Raw genomic sequence first — 19,697 nt, 5'->3', positions numbered from 1 at the left:
ACTCAGCCCTGAGCCTCCGTCTGGGCCCCAGTCATTTATAGCAAGATGCTCTAGGCTGGGAATAGGGGCCAGTAAGTGTCAAAGTTGGGAAGTCAGGCTTCCAATGATGGCCAGGAGTTCTGTGCTCAATTCCAAAACCCAAGATTCCAGATCTGAACAAAAGATTTTCATCCTGCCCAAATCTGTGCAAGGCAAGAGCCCCTCGCCCACTTCAACAGTTGATAAGCAGTTTGGAAGGTTGAGCTGTCTTAGTCTGGCACCCCCGTGGCAGTGGTTGGAGGAATTCCTTGGGGCTGTTGGAGGCAAGGCTGAGATGCTACATTGTCCGGGGAACCCTCCTCAGCCCAGAAGCTGACTTCACAGTCTGGATGCCAGACCAAGGTACCGGGGCCCTTAACAACGGCTCCCAGAGGAAAGGTCACAGAGGAAAACAGATGCCATAGACGTGACTCGGACCGGAAAGGAGTCGAGTGAAAAGGAGTGTAAGAAGTCCAAGGAACTTGAACACATCTGCACCGAAGGACCAGGGATCCCAAACCATTTCCTTTGGCCTTTGCACTGTATCCTGGGTCCATCGAGGACCAGACTGACATTCTTGGTGCTGTTTGGCACAGGGTGCCATTAAACTCTCTGCCCTTTTCAGCAGGGTGATGAAAGCAGGTGGTCCAGGAGCATTTCTGGGCTGGAGAGGTGTGCAGGGGGGGGGGGTGGGGTGCTGCATGGGTGTACTTTGGGCACACACTGTAAACATTTCCTTCCAGAGGATTCACATCCGATAACCCTAGAGGGTCATCAAGAATTGACAGTGACAGTGTAATCAAATCCTTAGACGAGGGTTTCCAAGGGAATGTCCTGCCCTGGCAAGGTGCTCTCTGAGCTCTGGGAGCAATCCTCTGCAGACTGTGGAGTGGGAGGAGGGAGGGTGCTGGCGAAGGAGGAAAGGTGGAGGGTCGGACCTCGGGGCAGCCACCCCAGCCTCATATCGCTCTCCAATTCCATTCAGACATTGCACACTTTGAAAATAGATTTGCTTTTATAACAAAAGCGTAAAATATACCTGTCTTAAAATAAGTCTTTCTCTCCCCTTCTTTGGATCAAAGGCATAGGGTACGGCCGCAACGTGCTCAGAATGGTGTGGAAAGCAGAGGAGAGAAAGTGGGCCTGGGCAGGAGTTCTAGGAAAGGACCAGACATCCAAACATATATATTACATATATATCTATAATATGTATAATCTTCATAAAACATATATTAAGGCATGTAAAGCAACATAAAGGGCCAGCTTTATGAAATAAGAGGTGAGGGACAGGTGACAGAGGTGCAGACACTAATCCTTGGTACTTCACATGTATTTCTAAAAATATCACTTAAAAAAAAGGATAGACAAAGGGAGGGGAAGGCATAAAAGGCCCTAAAAAATCTGTGTCTTGTGGATGGAGAAAGGTGTGGGGAAAGAGACAACCCTACCTGCCAGTCTGTAGAGGAGAAAGGACAGTTTTGGGTACTTGAGCTTTGCTAAAGATGGGAGATGTAGCCAAGGATCATGTTCAAAAAAACTGCTAGAAGTGAAGACAAGTGGAATCCCCCCAGTCTGTGACCCCTCATAAGCAGGAGAATATCCTAAGCACGTGGAATCGTGCCTGGTACATCGAAGATGCTCGATAGATATTTGATAAATTAACTGTCATCTTTACTTGCATGTCAGTCAGTGACTGTCCCAGCCATGAAGGAGTGAAGAATTGCTGGAAGATAAAAGAGTTGATCTTGGGACCGCTGGAGGTCAGGCTGGAGTCTTGGGGGCAACTCTGGCAAAGAGAAAGCCTAGGGGCCGAGGCTCGCAGAGGTGCTCTCTCCCCTCCCTCCTCTCCACAGTCCCTCCTTCCCCTACATTCATCTACAGGTGGGCGGAGCTGAGGAAGAAAGAGTTTGCTTCTGCCTCTCCCACACTGGCCTCCCCGGGTAGATGGATTACAAGGGCCGAGCTAGGAGTCCATAAGCCTCAGCTAGTCCTCCTCTGGGATGCCTGGGATGTGGGGCAGGGTCCTAGAATCTGGCCTCCCAGGTTAAGGCTGCAGTCCCTCTCCCTGGGCACAGTCTCAGCTGGCCCACAGCACATTCCAGGGAAAAGGGGGAAAGCAAAGTATCTTGAAAATAGTTAGGAAAGGCCCCAAGGCTGACCACACCCTGTGTAAAACAGGTTCTTCTCTCTGCCCTCAAGCCCATAGGAGAGGCAGACACTAGGCTCAGACCTACGAAGGGCCATCAGTCTCCTACACTGTCCTACTCAAGCCTCTCACTCCCTACCCACATCTCCTGGCCAAGCACTCAGCTGAAAGCCACGGTATGCTCACTGGTGGGTCCTCCTGGGGCCATCGCATCAGCAGGCCCACTGATCCTGGGGACGAGGTGGGAGGGGCAGAGCAGAGGGTCGGGCACTGTACCTGGCACCAAGAAGCTATGGCTCCACCTTGGGAAACCAATCCTCTCCTACCCTCCTGTCCTTTTCTGTCGTCTTACTTGCAAATGAATCCTGCTGCTTCTTTCCCTCCCACTTTCCTTGGATCTCTCCCTCTCCCCTATCCCTTCTCTACCTCCTCTCAGACGCTGCACAGACCTGCCGCCCTCTATTCACAGCCAGCACCGTCGCCTCTGGGAGCCAGGGAGCCTCTCCCCATCTCTCATCAGCTTCTTTGGCTCAAGCAGGGTGGTCAGTCTCCACTGGACCCCAAAGGGGCACCCATGTACAGAGATGTGTCAAAGCCCTGGGTAAAGCTGGGGCGGTAGGGTAGGGTTGCTAGGGGGAGGGGACGACGGCAGGTGCTGTCCACGTGTCAAGGAGGGCTGGAAGAGGCAGGCTGTCCATCTTCTCGTCACCTCTAGTTCTACCCTAAGGTCGCCCAGGGCATCTTTCCCACCACGATGTCTTCTCCATCAGGGAATGTTCCAGAAGGGCCATCCCAGGCCCAGCCAGGGTCAGCTAGGCTCCCTGTGACTTGGGCATCAGACAGGGTACTCCTCACCCCTCCATCTCAGGCCCTGGCCTAGGACCGCCACCTGGGTAGTGAGGGCTGCAGGGCCCAGTGTGACGGGTATCCACGCTCCTCTCAGCAGCAGCCCCTGGCCCCCATCCTGGCTCCCTGCAGCTTTCCCATGGGAGCGCAGGGGCTGGGGCCAGGGTGGGGGCCGGGACCTCAGGCGAGCAGAGGAGGGCTTCAGAAGGTAGCTCTGTGGAGCTTCACAGCATTGGCCTCAGCCAGGGCTTGCACTAAAGAAAAGAGAAATCAGGTGAGAAAAGTGCCACCCAGAGAAGCAGACTCTAGACAGTCTCTCCCAGGAGCGAGAAGTCTCTTCTTATAAAAACCTGGAAACCCGCCCCACTCCCTCAACCCTGAGAGAGGGGAACAAATCAATAAAAGTCAAAGTGCTTCTCACTTGCCTGATATTGAGCAGCTGTGTGCTAGGGGTAAGGAAGGTACACAGCCTTTGGCTATAGATGCCGATGTTATTTTAATTTACAATAAGATCTGGGAGTGATCTGGGAGAAGTAGCTTCTGGGGGCTCCTGAGGCAGGACTGATGAGTATCTTAACAGATAGAAGGCTTTTTGGCCGACAGGAGGGACAGGAGAGGGGTGTCAGGGAAGTTCCTTCCTGACAGTGGGCAAGGGAGGCCTCAGCTCTGTTCCCTGTCTGCTTCTGGAGAAGCAAAGCCCATTGGCATTGCAGTGTCCAAGAAGCGCCTGGCCAGCCAGCCCTCGTCTAGCACTGCACAGGGATGCTGGGGGCTCAAGCAGAGGGATGGCGGGGAAAGAGCAGCTCGTGGCACTGGGGGTGAGGGGTGAAGCAATGCCAGAATGAGAGGGTGCACATGGCTCAATGGGGGTGAGGGCAGCGGTCCCAGTCCCTGGGGTGGATGAAATACAGTATAAAAGTGCTTACGTCAGAGCTCAGACCCGCATGGTATGGCTGCTGTCGGCGCCCCGTGGGGATTCAGACGAGAGGGGGTTGGCTGGTGGAGTCGGGGAAGCAGGGGAGGTGGGAGGGCTTGGGGTGGCACATTGCACTGGAAACAGAAATGAACAGGGAAGTGAACCGGGGTGGGTGAGGAGTGAGCAGGTGAGGCCCTGCTCCGGGTGGGCAGGGAGCAGGGCAGGCGGCAAGCAGAGAGGAGAGCTGGGCCTGGGGACTTGTTCAAGCTGAGGCAGAGCCGGCCTGGTTCTGGGGTGCCGTGGAGGAGAGCATGGGGCCCCAGAGGAGACCTGGCCAAATCAGGCTCTGCTGAGAACCAGCGTGACTGCGGGCGAGGCCGGCCTCTCTGGGCAACGGGAGGGTCGCACACCTCTCCACTTCGGTGCGGACAGAATGGGGACGGCACCTTATCTACGGTGATGTTGCTATGATAATGATTAATAGTGCAGTAAAATCACACCAACCCAAGGCTTGAAGGCCCCCGTTTATGACCAGGTTGAAGTAAAGTGATCACTATGAAAACGGAGGCTTCTGACAGGCTGAAAGCGAGTTCTGTTAACTTAGGCTCAAAGGTTCAGAAATGTGTGCCGCACTATCACTCAAGACCTCTCGCATTAATCCAGTAAAGGCAAACTTCCATCCACCGCTGAACAAACTTTAAAGTGGTGACTTTGAATTGATGAGATTTTACTCTATTATCATTATCATTCCATGTTGTGAACAATGAGACGAGCGTGGTGTTAGGCACCAGCTCTACGCGGTCTCCAGGCCCTGGTGACCCTCAGCACAGCTACGAGGCAGGAGGGAGAGGGGAGAGGATGTCCTCCTCACTGGGGCTCAGGGACGAACCAGACCTCAGCCAGGGTCACACTGTGTTTCCTCCAAGAGAGGAATCCTGGCATTGAACTTCCTGCTCCCTTGCTCCCCACCCTACCTGGGGCCTCGTCACCTTCCCTGCCCTGTGCGGCACCCATCGCATATGGACACACACCCATAGGAAGACACGGGGCTCGCTCGCAAGCAGGAAGCTGTGTCTGCCACACACAATACTGACACGGTGCCCGGGATCCGGCAACACCGCCTCTTTACACTCACTGCACACAACTCACACACATGTGTGTTTGTGCACTTCCACATGGCCCAGCACACCTAACTTCACATACAAATACGTTCACAAACGCTTTCCAAACAACATTTGTGTGTTCGTACGTATCACGATGGCTGGTTATCTGGTAATCTCCGCCTCTAAAACAATCAAAAACCCAAAAGCTGAGCAAGGATTGTCTCAAGGAAGCCAAAGAGATGTCACGAGGGACATGTAGTGAAGCTCTTCAAATTTACTCATAGAGATCTTTGGAGTCCAGTTACTCTTATTTATACACAATTCTGATAGGTGTCGACTGCCTGGGTTTCTAACTCATGGGAGATTAGAAACAGGAAAATTAAAAGAGAGATAAAAGTTGAGAGGCCCATTGACATCTATAAGAAAGGCACAACTAAAGAGAGGAAATCTTTTGTAAAAAAGTAGACATAACAACTTTAAAAGTGTTAACAGTTTGAGAACATTTCTATAGCTATAAACAGATCCGTATCCTTATAGCCCCTGTGGGCATCCCTTCCACAGAGGTCAGCAAAACAAGGATATTTACAATGATATGAAAGGAGAAAGAACAAGAAGATTCATTATGTTAACTATAACCTTTTAAAGAAGGGAGAGAAATATTATATTAGGACTACATCCATTGAAATAATTAAAATTCACATATGCAGCAGGTACATACTGGACAGATGTGGTATTATAATGTGTGTCCACAGTACCACATCTGCATGCACAAATAATGGGTCACCCATACTCACATTCATGAGACTGTGCTCTCCCCAGAACCGCACACACAGGTAGATGTTCACAAGTACGGCAATACATACATTGTGCGCCAAACACAAATAAGTTTTTAGAATCCCATACGGCAAAAAATGCCAACCACACACGAACACACGCATTCATAAACACTACCTCCACCCTGTATTGTACCCCCATATAAACAGACATCTACACTCCAACAGCTTATCAAATACCACCTGTACTCATTAATAATGGGTCTCCACGCAACACTCATAGACATTTTGCATGCATGTGCACACACACACACTCCTATATTGACTCAAACATTCCCTCCCTCACATATCACACACTTGAATACATACAAATACATGTGTATTCACAAACATTACCAATATAGACACTGCATGTGACCTCATGCCACACATACGAATCTAAAATCGCTACATCTGCATACACGGGGCAGGCTGACAAACGCTGCGACTCCCATCACTGCTCACACCACACACTCACACTCAGGCACTAACTCTACATCCTGTGTCCGCTGCACTGTCCTCTTGGCCCGTGTCCAGTATCCCCATACACACAGGTCCCAGCATGGACCTAAACCCACGCCTCATGTGCCCAGTCTTTGCTGTGCCTGGCAGAGCTGCAGCTCTGGGAATCTGGGCCATAGGCCAGGGGCGGTGGGAACAGTGGGCTAAGTCTGGCCCTGCCACAGCCATTTTTCAAATAGTTGGGGTTTTGGCAAAAGCCAGATGACTGTATGCTTTCAGTGCACAGACCCTGAAATGTAAGCTGGTACGTACGGAGGGGGAATCTGATAGGCCAGGCGGGTTTTGTTTTCACGGAACCTTTGGCTGGGCAGCTATGGTACAGAGAGCCAGGGGCTGGGGCAGGGGCAGAGGGAAGCAGTAAAAACAACACTGTATGCTCTAACCCTTGAAACAGGAAGTTGCTTTTTGCCCAGAGCATAAGGAATTTGATCTTTGGAAAGTTCAATTCATTTTACCGCTAAACTACAGGGAGGTTTGACAGAGGCCTCCCTGCAGCCCAACTGATTCTGCTGCCTTTTGGTTGCAGCATGGGGCTCTCTGAAGCCCATCCCTTCTCTTGCCTCAAATCCAGCCCACTGACAGCCTCTCTCTGAAATACCTCCAGGGCCTTTCCCTGGCCACCCTTCTAAGGTTCATTATACACTAACTGCCAGTAGGCTCTTCCTCAAGGCTTGCTTAAATCCATTTCATTGTAGCCTAAACCCCCCTGGTTTCTGAAAATATTCATATTTAAAATAGCTGGAAAAAACACAAATGGTTCTTATTTCTATTTCGGCTATTGCTGTTTCAACTACTACTACCACCATCACCAACACCACCGCTACTACAGCTGGCGGGCATTCATCAAGCACCTACTGCGTGCCTGGCGCTGTGCTAGGTGCTTAGCACACATGGTTTGTTTCTCACACCATCGGACAGGTATTTTGATTTGAATTTTCCAAATTTTTCAGATGAGAAACTGGAGTCTCAGAGAGTCATAACTCGAGCCCTCTTAATCACCAATAGTTAACACCATCCCTTCCGCTGAGCTATGAGCCACAATCTTTATTTGCTTGTTGCCTGACTCTCGCCCAGGCTGTTATAACCATGGCTGGCACACCTGCTTCTGCCTCTCAACTGAAGTCATCACAAACCTGGCATCCCAGAACCTGCTGGGACACCCGTCTTGACTGCCCTTCAAAGCCTTCGCTCTCTTTCTCCCTCTCTGTCCTAGCCATCTTGTCTCGAGGGGGAGGAAATATTTCGTCTCCCAGGCTTAACCACTGTCTTTCCTCTGCCTTTCATGCTCCTGTTCATACAGAATCTCTTTCATTCTTCCCATCCTCATTCATTTCATTCTTGCCAATTATACTCTCATCGATTCTGGGCGATGTCCTAAGCCCCCGTTGACTTTAACCTCACAGTGTACCAGTGTGTTCTCAGTTCCTCAGACTCATCTTTTCTTAGCAAAAAGTGGGTTGGGGTCAGTAGCCAAAGTGATCATTGTATCGCTCTCCACTCCTTGGTCACCTGCACCATCTTCTCTTGTGCTGCCTATCCGCGTGCAGCAAGAAGGGGAGGCGGAAGCGCACCCTGGAATACCTGGCCCCCACTCTACAACTGGGAAATCCTTTTATCATTTCCAACCAAGTCACTTATCACCTTTTCTCTGTACTTTTCCCAACCTGCCCGGATAGAATGGCTCCCTGTGCTCTCTGCATGGCCTCGGCCATTCCTCCATGTAGCGGAGAATAGGGTCATGATGGCTCCGACCTCCTACATGTCAGCAGCTCTGGGCCTGTGCACCCACCGAGTCTAGCACAATACCTGGTGCTCAGCAAATGCTCATCCTGACCTCGAGGGACATCTCCCTGGCCTTGTTCCTCTCTATCCCTGGCCCCTCGCAGCGCCGTGCCTCCTCCCCTACACATGGTCAGCTGGTCTCCCTGGCAGAGCGAGGCCCAGCCCCTCTCACCAGACAGCATGCGGCCCCTGCGGGAGGCCTCGGTCGCCAGGGCACAGGAGATTTCAATCCGCTTCTCCTGCTCCTGCAGCTGGCTCTCTGAGTCCTGGGGCACGTCCACAAGGTCCCCCTCGCCGACAGGCACCACGTTCTGCATACTGAAGAGGCACAGACAGACATGGTGGGGGGACAGGATGGTCCAACTGGCTTGGGGGGGAAGGACTGAGGTTGGCAGGGGGGCCAAGGGGCTGTGTATGTGCAGGCTCTGGTCTCCAGCAAGGCTGTCCCCAAAGGTGAGAGGGACCTGGCAAAACACATGTTGGGACCCCTACCCACACATTTCAAAATGAATTAGAAGGTTCAAGTAAACATTTAGGGCAGCCTTGAAGGGGAAAAGAAGTCACCAGGGGGCAACCTGGTGATGAGAGCACGTGCATGAGCTTGGCAGATCTTTTGCACGGCCAACGGCAGCTTCATTGTCCTGGCTGCAGGGCTGGGCCCAGTCCGCTGCCCTGAGCCACTGCCTCTATTTGCTCCTCGCTGGAGAGGCTCAGGGTCCCCAACGACATGTGTTGAGATGCTGGAGTCAGTAGCACTAGTGCCCCAGGTGTCCTAGGTGCCAGGTGGGCAGAAGAAGTGGAGGTTCACCTGGCCTAACTGTTACCTGGACTTGGCAATGAGCGTCTTGATCCTCTCCACCTTCTTCTGCTTCTCCTTCAACTCCTCGGGGCTCAGGGGAGTGTCAGGCTCCAGGTCAATGTACCGTTCGGGGATGAGGACTTTGTCCGGGGTAGAGAGCTGTGGAGGGACCCAGGTCACTGCCTCCATCCCTCTCGGAGCTTCTCCCCCACCCCCACCCCTGGACTCTGCTCACCTCCTTATTGATGTCCACGTCGTAGTGCTGGGGCTCCAGCTCCATCTTTCGAAGCCGGGCAATTTCCTCCCGTGGCGTCTCATACGCCTGCCCACCAGGCTCCTCTGCCCGAAGGGCCGCCTCTAGGTTGGAGATGTCCACTTCATGGATGCTGCGGTGACGACGCACCTAGCGGATGGCATGTCCACTGCTACTGGTGCCACCAGGCAGTCCTGACCATGCTATGTCCTCACTGTCCCTTCCCAACATGCCCAATCTGGCTACCATCTCACTGCTTCCATGCTGCTTATCCAGAGCCTGCCCACCTGCAACGGCCCGAAGGGAAATCTGAGCAATAACTCTTGTCAGCACCTGTCCTTCCCCATCCTGCTGTGCTCTGTGTTCAACTCCTGTGCCACATATTTTGGGCAGTTGAATTAGTGTTCTTACGCTGGTCTCTAATCATTTCATATTATAGAATTTCCAGTCTACCAACTAGAATGTAAACTCTCTGAGGGCAGGACTTGTGAGTCATAATTTTCCATATTTCTGAAATTCACTGGAAAGAAAAATTCGGCAGATGCTTCTGAGCTCTGCGCTTAATGGCTGCGTGGCCCAGGACTCCCTTAATTTCTTGTGACTTTGTTTCCCTATCTCTAAAATAGAGATAATAATTCCTAACCTCACATTGTTGAAAGGACTAAATGGGATAATGTGAAAGGGAGCTGTGAATTGTATTGTCCCATGTAATGCTGAACTATTGATTATCTTCAGTATACCCAGCACATAGAAAGTGTTCTAGAAATGTGTATAAGCTACTTCTGCATGGTGGATTTTGTACTATCCTCTATTAACTGGATTTTGTACAATTCATGCCAACTAAAACAATTAAGGCAACCCTTTTTATCAATTATTTTTCATTTTAACACAAAAAAGGAAAAACTTGTTGCAGGCTCTTTTCTGTCAAGTAGGGAGAAGCCAGCTCAATTCTCCCAGATGCCCAGCTTGGGTCCTCCCCAGCCCCCTTCCTCTCTAAACCCCAGCCTGCCCCCTATGTCTCTGGCCCAGCCTGGCCACTCTGGGAGTGGGCAGTGCCAGCAGATGCCAGGCCACGCCTGTGGGGGGCTGGGAGGACGTTACCACTTACCACTTTGTAGGCGGGCCGGGGGCCGGGGTCAGGGGCTGGGCTGGCTGGGAGCTGCAGGCTCCTCCGCTTCTCCTTCATGGAGCCACTCTGGTGCCGCCGCATGCGGTCAATCTGCTCCTCCACGCTCATCTTGACCTTGCCCTCGCCCGGAAATATAGCACTCTTGGGGCGCTCCTGCTGCAGTGGGAGACGGGGCTGTGACAGCAGCCATAGCTTCCCACCAACTTTTCCATCCTCTTTAATCCTTTCAACTTCCCTTCTCTGGGAAGCCTCCTTATAGTGGGTCTAATAGTGGCCCCCAAATACATGTCCAAGTCCTGACTCCCAGCACCTGTGAATGTGATCTTATTTGGAAATAGGGTCTTTGCAGATATAATTGTTATGGATCTCAAGATGAGATCATCCTGATTAGAGTGGGCCCTGAAACCAGTAATGGGTGTTCTCACGGGAGACGAGAAGGCACACAGGGTGGGGTGATGTGCAGGTGGAGGCAGAGAGTGGAGTGCTGTGTCTACCAGCCAGAGATGCCGAGGACTGTCTGTCAGCAGCGACCAGAAGCCGGGAGAGGGCCGTGAGTGGGTTCACCCCCAGCCTCCCGAAGGAAGCAACTCTGTTGGCACCTCGATTTCAGACTTCTGGCCTCCAGGACTGTGAGAGAATAAACTTCTGCTGTGTTAAGCCACCACATTGGTGGCATTTTGTTAATTTCCTAGCAGCCCCAGGTCATTAATACACTGCCTTGGGCCAGCACATTGGGCTCTGACCACTGGTTAAATATTCTTTCATTTTTGTTATGCACATCTTCCTCGTCCCTCGACATGCCTGCCTAAAGAAGAACGCCTCTTCCCGTGGGGCTGTTGCCCTCCTCCTGCTCATTCTGCCTCCTCCTCCAGCCCTGGGTTTCTTGAACAGTAGTGACAGATAGGTGGACACACAGAGGCCCCTCAGCTTCCGGCCTGGCTCAGCCTGCCTGAGCTCTCGAAGCCTGCAGGAGAATACTCACCCGGGAGGAGAGTCCATTGGGGAGCCCGTTGGCATGCCTCCTCACTACCCTTGATGGAGTCACTTCTTCATCGGTGGGTGACTTTGTCCGTGGGGGCACAATGCCAACTGCAGGAAGAAAGGGCAGCCAGTGGGAGAGAGGAAGGCAGAGAGACAGGGGAGCCTGCTTCTCAGAGAGGCTCAGGCTCACACACTGCAGAGATGAAAGGCTTTGGGGATAAGTACTCTCCTTGGGTGTGAGCGCGCACCCCAGGCTCCTCTCTGACCCTTAGCTTTACCTCTAGGAAGGAAGGGACAGCGGTACCTTTGTTGAGAGCTGCCTGCTTCTCTGCCTCCACCTCTTTCCTGGTGGGCACAAGGCTGATGTCTCTAGAGGTGTCCAGGAGTGATGTCTGGTGGGGCTCTTTCTTGCTTTGCTCATAGCTTGCCTTGGGCTGGGAAGAAAGGACAAGATGTTTGACACTGGAGTGACTGCCAGGAATTGGGTCCCTGGTGATGTTTCTTGGGTTAGCAAAAGTTGGAGCACAAACCCTTGAAAACATGGGACAGGGACACTCTATGTGTGTCAGCTGGAAGGTGGGCAGGGAGGCATAAGGCTGGCAAATGTAAGGTCATCTTGGAGAATGAGGGCTCAAACCTCCAGCCAGCCCCTCCAAGAAGCACAAATTTGCTATGAGCCAGAGGGGAGGGGGCTACAAGGCCAAGGGTCTCTAAGGATTCTGCCAGGATCCTGCCCAAGACCGGAGCAAAAGAACCAGGGGAGCTTTGGTACCAGGATTCTGGGGACAGGAAACGGGCACTTAGCTTGTGGCTCACAGAATCATGAGACTAGAAGGGACCTCAGCCATCATCTGCACCATCTCCTCAATTATACAGCTGAAGAATCTAAGTCCCGGTGAGAGGCACAGAGAAAGAAGCCTAAGCCAGAGGTCAGAAACCTCCACTCTAGCCCAGCTAGAGAGCATGGGGAGGTCCTACCAACTTCCTTTGCCTATAAAACAGAGGTGCTGTTACTTGTTCTGTCCACCTCTCTCGGCAGACCCTCAGGGTTATGCATATACCAGTAGCTGAACCGAGGTGAGAATGTGGGTTTCCCAATTTCAGGCACGAGACTATGTCTACTCATGATGCAGCCTCTTCCAAACCTAACTGCACATCTCTCCTGGATCTTGGCTGGGATCTAGGTGAGAGAAGGGGCCAGAACAGGGGAGAAAGGGGCCTGTATCCTTATAGTCCAGGGGCTAGTAGGCTTAGAGAGAACACAGGCAAGGAAGAGACAGAGAGCGAGCATGGGAGGATTGAGGTCTGGGGTGGACAAGAGCAAGGATTGGAATAGTACCAGTGTGTGTCTGTGGGGGGATCCCTCAGTTCCCATTGTCTGGTCATGCTGGTAGGGAGTGGGTCATACCGTCACCTATGGTGGGGGGCTGCCCAGGAACCTGGCACAGGGTAGGGCAGCAACTCATTTCCCCATTGTCCAAGGAGAGCAAAAGTGGAAAGGGCCTGTGTATCTCAAGTCTTTCTTTAGCCCAGAGTCTGACTGGGCAGAGGGCCCAGCAGAAATTGAGGTGAGGGAAAATTAATATTGGAATGGGGAAATGACTCAGTGTCCTGCCTTGCCCTCTCACCTGGACTTTTGTCCCACTCCCTCCACCCCTGCCCTCCAGGACCCAAGGGTGCTGGGTACCTGACCCCTGGCTGTCTCGCCACTGCGGTGCCAGGAAGGGGAGTTGGGGTATGGCCAGAAGCGGCTCTCGCTAGGGAGTGGAGGCACAGTGGGAGGAGACTCCAGGGGCACGTAGGCTTTGGGGAGGGGAGGCCGTGGCGGGCCGGGCTCCTGAGGCAGAGAGAAGCCAGAGCATTAGGAGCGAGATCGGTCACTGTGAGAGCAGGAGAAAAGAGCGTTAGCAGGAGGCAGATGGCAATGCTGAGACCCAGTGGGCCCTGGATCACTGAACACCCACCCATGGTCGGGACAGAGCTCTACCTGCAGACCTAGCTCTCTGCCTGGCGTTCCAGGCTCTCCTCCGCTGAGCCCCCACCTGCGCACCACTCCGCATCGCTCCCCAGTTCTCCTCCAAAGCTCTCTCCTCTTTGCCTCCCCATCGTACTGGACACATTCCCACCCCTGTACCTGTGCTTCCAACACCTCTCCTGCCTGCGATGCCTTGTTCCTGTACCTGTCCCAGTGCTTCATGGCCCAGTTCAAGTCCCACCCTCTCTCTGGAACATCAGAGCATTACGGTCTGAACCACGTGGTTCGGTATTGAGACACACAGCGCCACATTCCTGCGGCTACTGTGAATCGGTCTTGGTCCCCATTGGACATTGGGCTCCCTGAACGAAAGTCTTGGGCAGGTGCGGTGTCTTTCTGAGAGGACACCACCATCCCTTGCCCACAGTAGAGTCTTAGTAAACACTTGCTGATTGACTGACTATGAAACTGCTCCCCACACAAGCCCTCAATCTTCTTATCCCCTGGAACAATCCTGGATTTAAATTCCTGTGAAGTGTTTGGTATCTTTGCTAACCATCCTGATGTTCCAGAAGAGACTTCCCTAAAGGACGCTGGAGAAGGCAGAGGGAGATGAGAGCAGGTAAAGGAGAAATCTGGGGGGAAGGTCACCAGACTGATGTGAGAATGGCTACCTTAGACAGGCCACTAAAGCACTAGGACTGGAGGCCACTGGGGAAGAGATGGCACAGAATTTGTGTAGTTTCAGGCAGATGAAGACCTGGTCCTCCCTTCCCCACCTACCTTCTACTCCATTTTCTCAGCTTACCTCATTGGACCCAGGCTTGGTAGGGGACCCCTGAGAGCCAGACACCAGTGAAAAGGGGCTCAGGGGACTGGTGAGGCTGGCGGAGCTGAGAGGGCTGGCAGGGCTGTTGGAGCTGTAGGTGGCCGAGGGGCCAAGTCCTCCTTAGGGAAAACAAGAGGAGAGAGATGAAGGCTGAGGTGGTATGTGACCATGAGTGTGGATGGGCTCCGAGGGGGAGGACGCAGGGGAGGACCCGGACATGTGGAAGGGAAGATTTAGTGCCTCAGGGCCACGTGGGCCCATCAAAGGTACTTCTTGTAGGGGCTGAGTCACAGGCCGAAGAGGTATGCTGGACAGGGGAAGATGATGGAAGGAAATGACACTGTTGCCCCCGAGATGTCAGAGGAAGCTAGCCCAAGGTTCCACGGCTGAAGGAAGACACTAAGGTAGTGGTCTTAGACTACCAAGGGGCCCATGGGCTTAGGGGCCAGGGAGGCCCAGGTGCTCTTTGACCTTTTCTGGGGAGGAGTCTAGGGTATCAGGGTCAATATCATCTCTGAGTGGTATATCTGGTCTACTCTTGGGTTGAGGGTAGGGATAAGGGAGCCCTACCTACCATCCCAGGGCCCGGGAAAGCTTCTGGAGCCCTGAGAAGGCCCTAACTGGCTCTGAGCACACTGTAAGGGCCTGGAGAAGTGTGAGCTGGCAGGTGTGGGACAGGGGCCAGGGACACTGGAGCATTTCTGGTGAGGCCAGAAGCCCCAAGGCTGGCGGGAGGCGCCTACCTCTGTGCTTGGCTGTATCTGTGCCCCGAGACGGGTTATTCTTCCTGAGCCCCTCCATCACGTCCTGGATCCTCCAGATCTCCTTCTGGATTTGCCTGTTGAGCACCTCATTCTGAAATATCCACAGAGCAGGTCAAAAGAAGTGGCCGTTGAGGAGCATCCCAGCCTTCTGCATCCCTTGGATCAGCAGTAGGCAGGAGCCTTGTGTACACATGTGCATGCACACATACAAACATCCCTCTAGCACACATACACATCTGTCCAGCACACACACATATACACACACAACCCCTCCAGAACACACACACATACACACATCCCTCCAGTACACACACATTCCTTCAGCACACACATATCTCCTCCAGGGCAGCGCACACACACACACACACATACACACAATCCCCTCTAGCACACACATATATATACACACACATCCCTCTAGTGCACACACACACATATCCCTCCAACCCATGCATGCACGCACGCACGCACATGCATACACACACACTACTCTAGCACATTCATCTTTTTCACAGGCAGCCTCTGTCTCTTCAGCATCTATAATACAGAGGTCTGAATTGCCAGAGAAGAGGGCTCTGTCATCACAGTAAAGAGTCCCTTTAGGGAGAGAGAGTGAGGGCCTGCCCCTCGGAGACCCCCAGGGGAGACCAGGGTGGTCTTGGAGCAAAGGCCTCTATGGTGGACATTTATGGTAGCCTATTTTCCAGCATCTAGTTTCCTGTTTTTCTTCATATCCAAACAGCCCTTTTGTAACACCCGCACCCAACCTATGCCTAAATACTCATGAACTATATTCAGTTACAGCGTCCACTCTTTGAAAAACAATAGCTACCACTTATTTAGCACCCTTCCCCTGTACCCAGCACTGCGCTAAGTGCTTTGCATATACTAACCCATTTTGGCTGTACAACTCTATGAGGCAAGGGCAGCAGCTGTCCCCACTTCAGAGACGGAGGGACTCGTGCCTGACCATCTGTTAGTAAGTCGTGTAACCACCATCTGAATCTGGGTCTGTTTGTTCCCAGAGCTGGTGCTCTTGACCACGACACTACTGTACCTCCTAAAAAAACATGCATGTTGAAAGCGAGGCTTGCCCACAGGACTTGGTGGCATTTGGGTGCTCTGGGCCAGGAGGGCCTTCACCTCACCCTACCTAACCAGCTGCAAGGCTGGGGTGGTAAGTTTTGTTATCCAGAGGGAAATAAGAAAATATGGGAAACCAGAGTTTTAACTGCATCAAAGAGATAGGGATTGCGAAGCCAGGTAGAGAAGAGGCAGAGCCTGGGTAGAGAAAAGACAGAGGGAAGAAAAGAACAAGCTGCCCCAAGGTCAACGTATCCAGACACCTGCCTCCAGGTGCGGTGTTTCTCACCAGCCCTAGAAAGGAAAGCCTCTTCCTATCCGAAAATTTCCAAGCGGATCGCTGCCGAACTGCCTACTCTTCTGACATCATGAGAGAGACTCATATTTCTCTTATGTTTATATTTATGGGTTTGTTAAATCCTTTCAGTCATAAAACGCCTGACGCCTAACCTAAGTTCCCAGGCTTCTGCTTGACTCCATCCCCTATGATTTGATCGAAGTGAAGAATCCCATATTATCTTCAGCCTGAAATTTAGAGTCTGCTTTAAGTGGCCCTGAACCTTGTCTTTTGTCTTAGAACCAACTCCTCGTCTTAAGTCTCTGAAATTTCTAAAGCAAGAAATGAAGCCACTTTGGTCGCTTTTGAACAAAAAGGAAAAGGGAAGACTCAAAGCACATGCCAACCTCGGCCTGCCCAGGGCCCTCTTCACCTGAATGTCCAGATTGAGCTGCTCCCAGAGGTCATCGTGCAGAGCAGAGACCTCTGACTCCAGGTTCTCATACTCCACGGTGCTGCTCGTCAGGGCCTGTGGGGGAGGGTTTACTGAGAGAGCTGCCATCTCATCACCTAGATTCCTCCTCACCCTGCCACATGGCCTGGGGCCATGGAGCCTAAGGTCTGGCAGGTCTGGGAAGAGGACCAGCAGGCCAGGAGGAGGGTGCCCAGGGCTGCGACATTCTGGGGACAGCCAAACACTAGTCTTATAAGAGATGCCACAGCCCATCCTTCTGCAAACCAAATTAAAGAGAAAACAGCATCTTCTCCAGACATGTGGATAAGCCAGAGCAGGTGACATTCTTCCCTCAGCCTCCTGCTCGGGGCGATTGAAAGTGGAGGACAGAAGGAAAGGAGCCGGGGGGAAGGTGTTTGCTCTCTAGAGCTTAGAGCCTGACCTCCTTTCGGGGCCACATCTTCCTGGGGCTTTTGCTGCGGTCCCTCGAGCTATTACTAAGGTACTCGGTACTGTAATGTCTGCCCTGTGCCCACCAGGAAATGACCAGGACAGCGGCATTACTGCCAACATCCTGGGTCTCCAGGGCAGAGGACAGAGGTGGGCAGCAAAGGTATTAGAACAGCTGAGGAAATAAGTGACCCGACTTCATGCTGTCCTGAACAAACCCTGGTGCGTGTATAGTTGGTGGGAAATTCGCCAGTGTTCTTGGTGGACGCTATGGCCCGAGCAGGCTGGCATACTGGCTGCCTATTCCCAAGTGTTAAAGTCTTCGTTTGTGCCCCTTCCAGAGGAGCATCCTGCTCTGGCCCTCCAAGGAGAATGGGGAATAGGAGAGCACCACCTGGTGGGGCGGCTCTCCCCCGGATGCAGACCCGTATGCAGGCAGGTAGGTTACCGTGGTCGCCTGAGACAGCTCCACTCGGATGTTGATGAGCTGGTTCTGCAGCGACTCCTTCTTGTGCAGCAGCTTCTCGGGGTAGGCGGGCTGGCTTCCAAACATCTCCAGTTCCTGGTGGGTCCCCATCAAGGCACTTTCCAGGCTCTCCTGAAGAAAGGCAGCGGGGCAGCTATGAGCAGCCCCGAGATCTCCTCTCTGGGACTATTAGCAGCACAGGCCTGAGCCCCAGAGGTTCAACCAGGTAGCTTGTCCTCACTCTGCCTAAGCTTCTCCAGGAGAGCTTCGGCAGGTCTGATTCAGGGCAGGCAGAAGTTCAGGGAAGGCAGAGCACTGTCAGTTTGGTCGGGGTGGAGATAGCAGCCCAGGCCTTGTCCACACCAGCCCCCGACGTGCCCCCGCCCAAGGCCACCCTTTGGCTCTCACCTTCTCAGCTCGGAGCTGCTGCACCAGCCGGTCCTGCTCCCTCACCACCTTGTTCTGCTCACACAATTTGCCCAGCAGCTTCTGGGGTCCCAAGGGAGTAGGGGGGGCATGGAGGGAGAGAGAAGGGGGTGAAGGACACAGTTCGATGGGAACCTGAGACTTGGGCGGGCAGGGCCTAGCCTCTGGATACCGCCTCCATTCCCCTGCTGAGGAACCCTGGCTCTTCACCTTGACCTTGGAGACTCCTGGAAACAGGAAGATGGTCTTTACCTTCCTGTACCCCCTGGGAGGGGAGGTATGTTTATTCTCTGAGGAAGTGAGTCAGCTTGAGGGAAGCATGGGCTGAGAGCCAAACAGTAAGTCCTGTCCTCCTACAGCTTCCAAGTCGTGAGGGTTGGAGACAGAATATGGCCTGGCCTCCCAGGTGGGTATGGGCGCGGCGGGTAGGCAGGGTGTCAGAACAAGAGTCTCAGAAAATCAGTGAGCAATGTAAACTGGGTTCTCCAGTCTCACAGGACCTGTTCTCCCTTCCTCCCTCCAGGGTCTCAGGATGCTAACACCAGAGTCCCTCAGAGGTCTGGTCCTTGCTTGTATGGAGCGTCCCCCAGGCCAGTGGTGAAGGGGAGGAGGCAGCTCAGGCCAAACTTTTCTGGAAAGATTTATGCTTTCCTGTGTGCACACCTTTATTCGTGCCATTCCTAAAATACCCCGTGGCTCCTTCCCACTGAGCCAGATCTTACCCGCTGGGCCTTTTAGTTCAAGGCCAGCTCTCACATGCTACCTGTTTCGTCCCTGACCCACCAGCCCACATGGTCTCACTGCTCCTCACTCCTACAGAACCTGTTACTGGGGCCATTCAGTATATGAATCATATGCTGCCACCTACTGCCCCCGGCCATCTGCCACTATCCTGAAGCTCCGTAAGGGCGGGAATACGGTCATGTTCTTTCCAGTTAGCTAGGGACTACGCCGTGCTGGGCACAAAGTGGACTGACCGACCGACCTTTTAACAAAGTCTGTGTTCCTGTGACAAGCAGATCCCAGTGCTGCAGACAAGAGGGGACTAGACCTCAGTGGGGAAACACAGCCAGCGTGGGAGGCAGGGGTGAGTACGTGGGAAGAATGAGAAAAGGGGAATGAGGAGGCACAGGAGGGATGCTGTCTTTGCAGCGAGTGAGGACACAAATCCAGCGTATGAAGAGCCATAAGAAGGAGAGAGAGGGATGGAAGAGAAGCCTTGAGGAGGAACTTGGAGATGAAGACAACGGCGGGAGGGGCCGGAGTGGACAGAGGGAGCGGGAGAGCTGCTCTTACATCTGTAGCTTGCTCGTTTAACTTGTAGGTGTGCAGGCTGTCCCGGAACACTTCTGGGTATGGAGGGACCTGCAGGAACATGAGGCCGGTTACTGCAGCCGACGACAGAAGGCCACGTGGGGGCAGGAAAGCTGACAACTCTTGCTCTATTTTTGCCAGAGACCACGGTGCATCACTCCTGATAGCTTCTGCTCCAGGGCCCTGAGCTGAGCTAATTCTTCATCCCCTGGGTGGGAAGACTGGGATGGCCCAATCTAGGCTCCATCCTAACTGTCCTAGGCTGATTCTGGAGATAGAGATGCTGCGCAGCTCATGCCATGTACCTCTTCTTCCCTAAGCTCTAGGATCTACTGCCGAGAAGGACTCCAGG

At 53.0% G+C, this 19,697-nt stretch overlaps 1 protein-coding gene across 18 annotated transcripts in view; it reads right to left on the bottom strand.

Moving 5' to 3' along the window:
* Positions 1-1,332: 1,332 nt before the first annotated feature.
* Positions 1,333-19,697, bottom strand: part of PLEKHA6 (pleckstrin homology domain containing A6) — a 134,802-nt gene continuing 116,437 nt past the window's right edge. For all 18 annotated transcript variants that reach the window (XM_039881819.1, XM_039881817.1, XM_039881822.1 and 15 more), the window contains 14 exons: positions 19,328-19,396; positions 18,014-18,094; positions 17,588-17,737; positions 16,669-16,764; positions 14,855-14,966; positions 14,091-14,230; positions 11,612-11,741; positions 11,309-11,415; positions 10,306-10,482; positions 9,180-9,347; positions 8,970-9,103; positions 8,318-8,463; positions 3,937-4,060; positions 1,333-3,264 (listed from right to left, as the gene is read on the bottom strand). In XM_039881819.1, coding sequence (XP_039737753.1) covers positions 3,945-4,060; positions 8,318-8,463; positions 8,970-9,103; positions 9,180-9,347; positions 10,306-10,482; positions 11,309-11,415; positions 11,612-11,741; positions 14,091-14,230; positions 14,855-14,966; positions 16,669-16,764; positions 17,588-17,737; positions 18,014-18,094; positions 19,328-19,396 — 1,626 coding nt within the window. In that variant the 3' untranslated portion in view covers positions 1,333-3,264; positions 3,937-3,944. The remainder of the gene's footprint in view (positions 3,265-3,936; positions 4,061-8,317; positions 8,464-8,969; positions 9,104-9,179; positions 9,348-10,305; positions 10,483-11,308; positions 11,416-11,611; positions 11,742-14,090; positions 14,231-14,854; positions 14,967-16,668; positions 16,765-17,587; positions 17,738-18,013; positions 18,095-19,327; positions 19,397-19,697) is intronic.

This window comes from Pteropus medius, unplaced genomic scaffold (genome assembly GCF_902729225.1).
Source record: "Pteropus medius unplaced genomic scaffold, Ma_sr-lr_union100, whole genome shotgun sequence".
Classification (NCBI taxonomy): Eukaryota; Metazoa; Chordata; class Mammalia; order Chiroptera; family Pteropodidae; genus Pteropus; species Pteropus medius.
The sequence above is the reverse complement of the archived record's forward strand: the minus strand, read 5'-3'. Positions and strand labels throughout refer to the sequence as shown.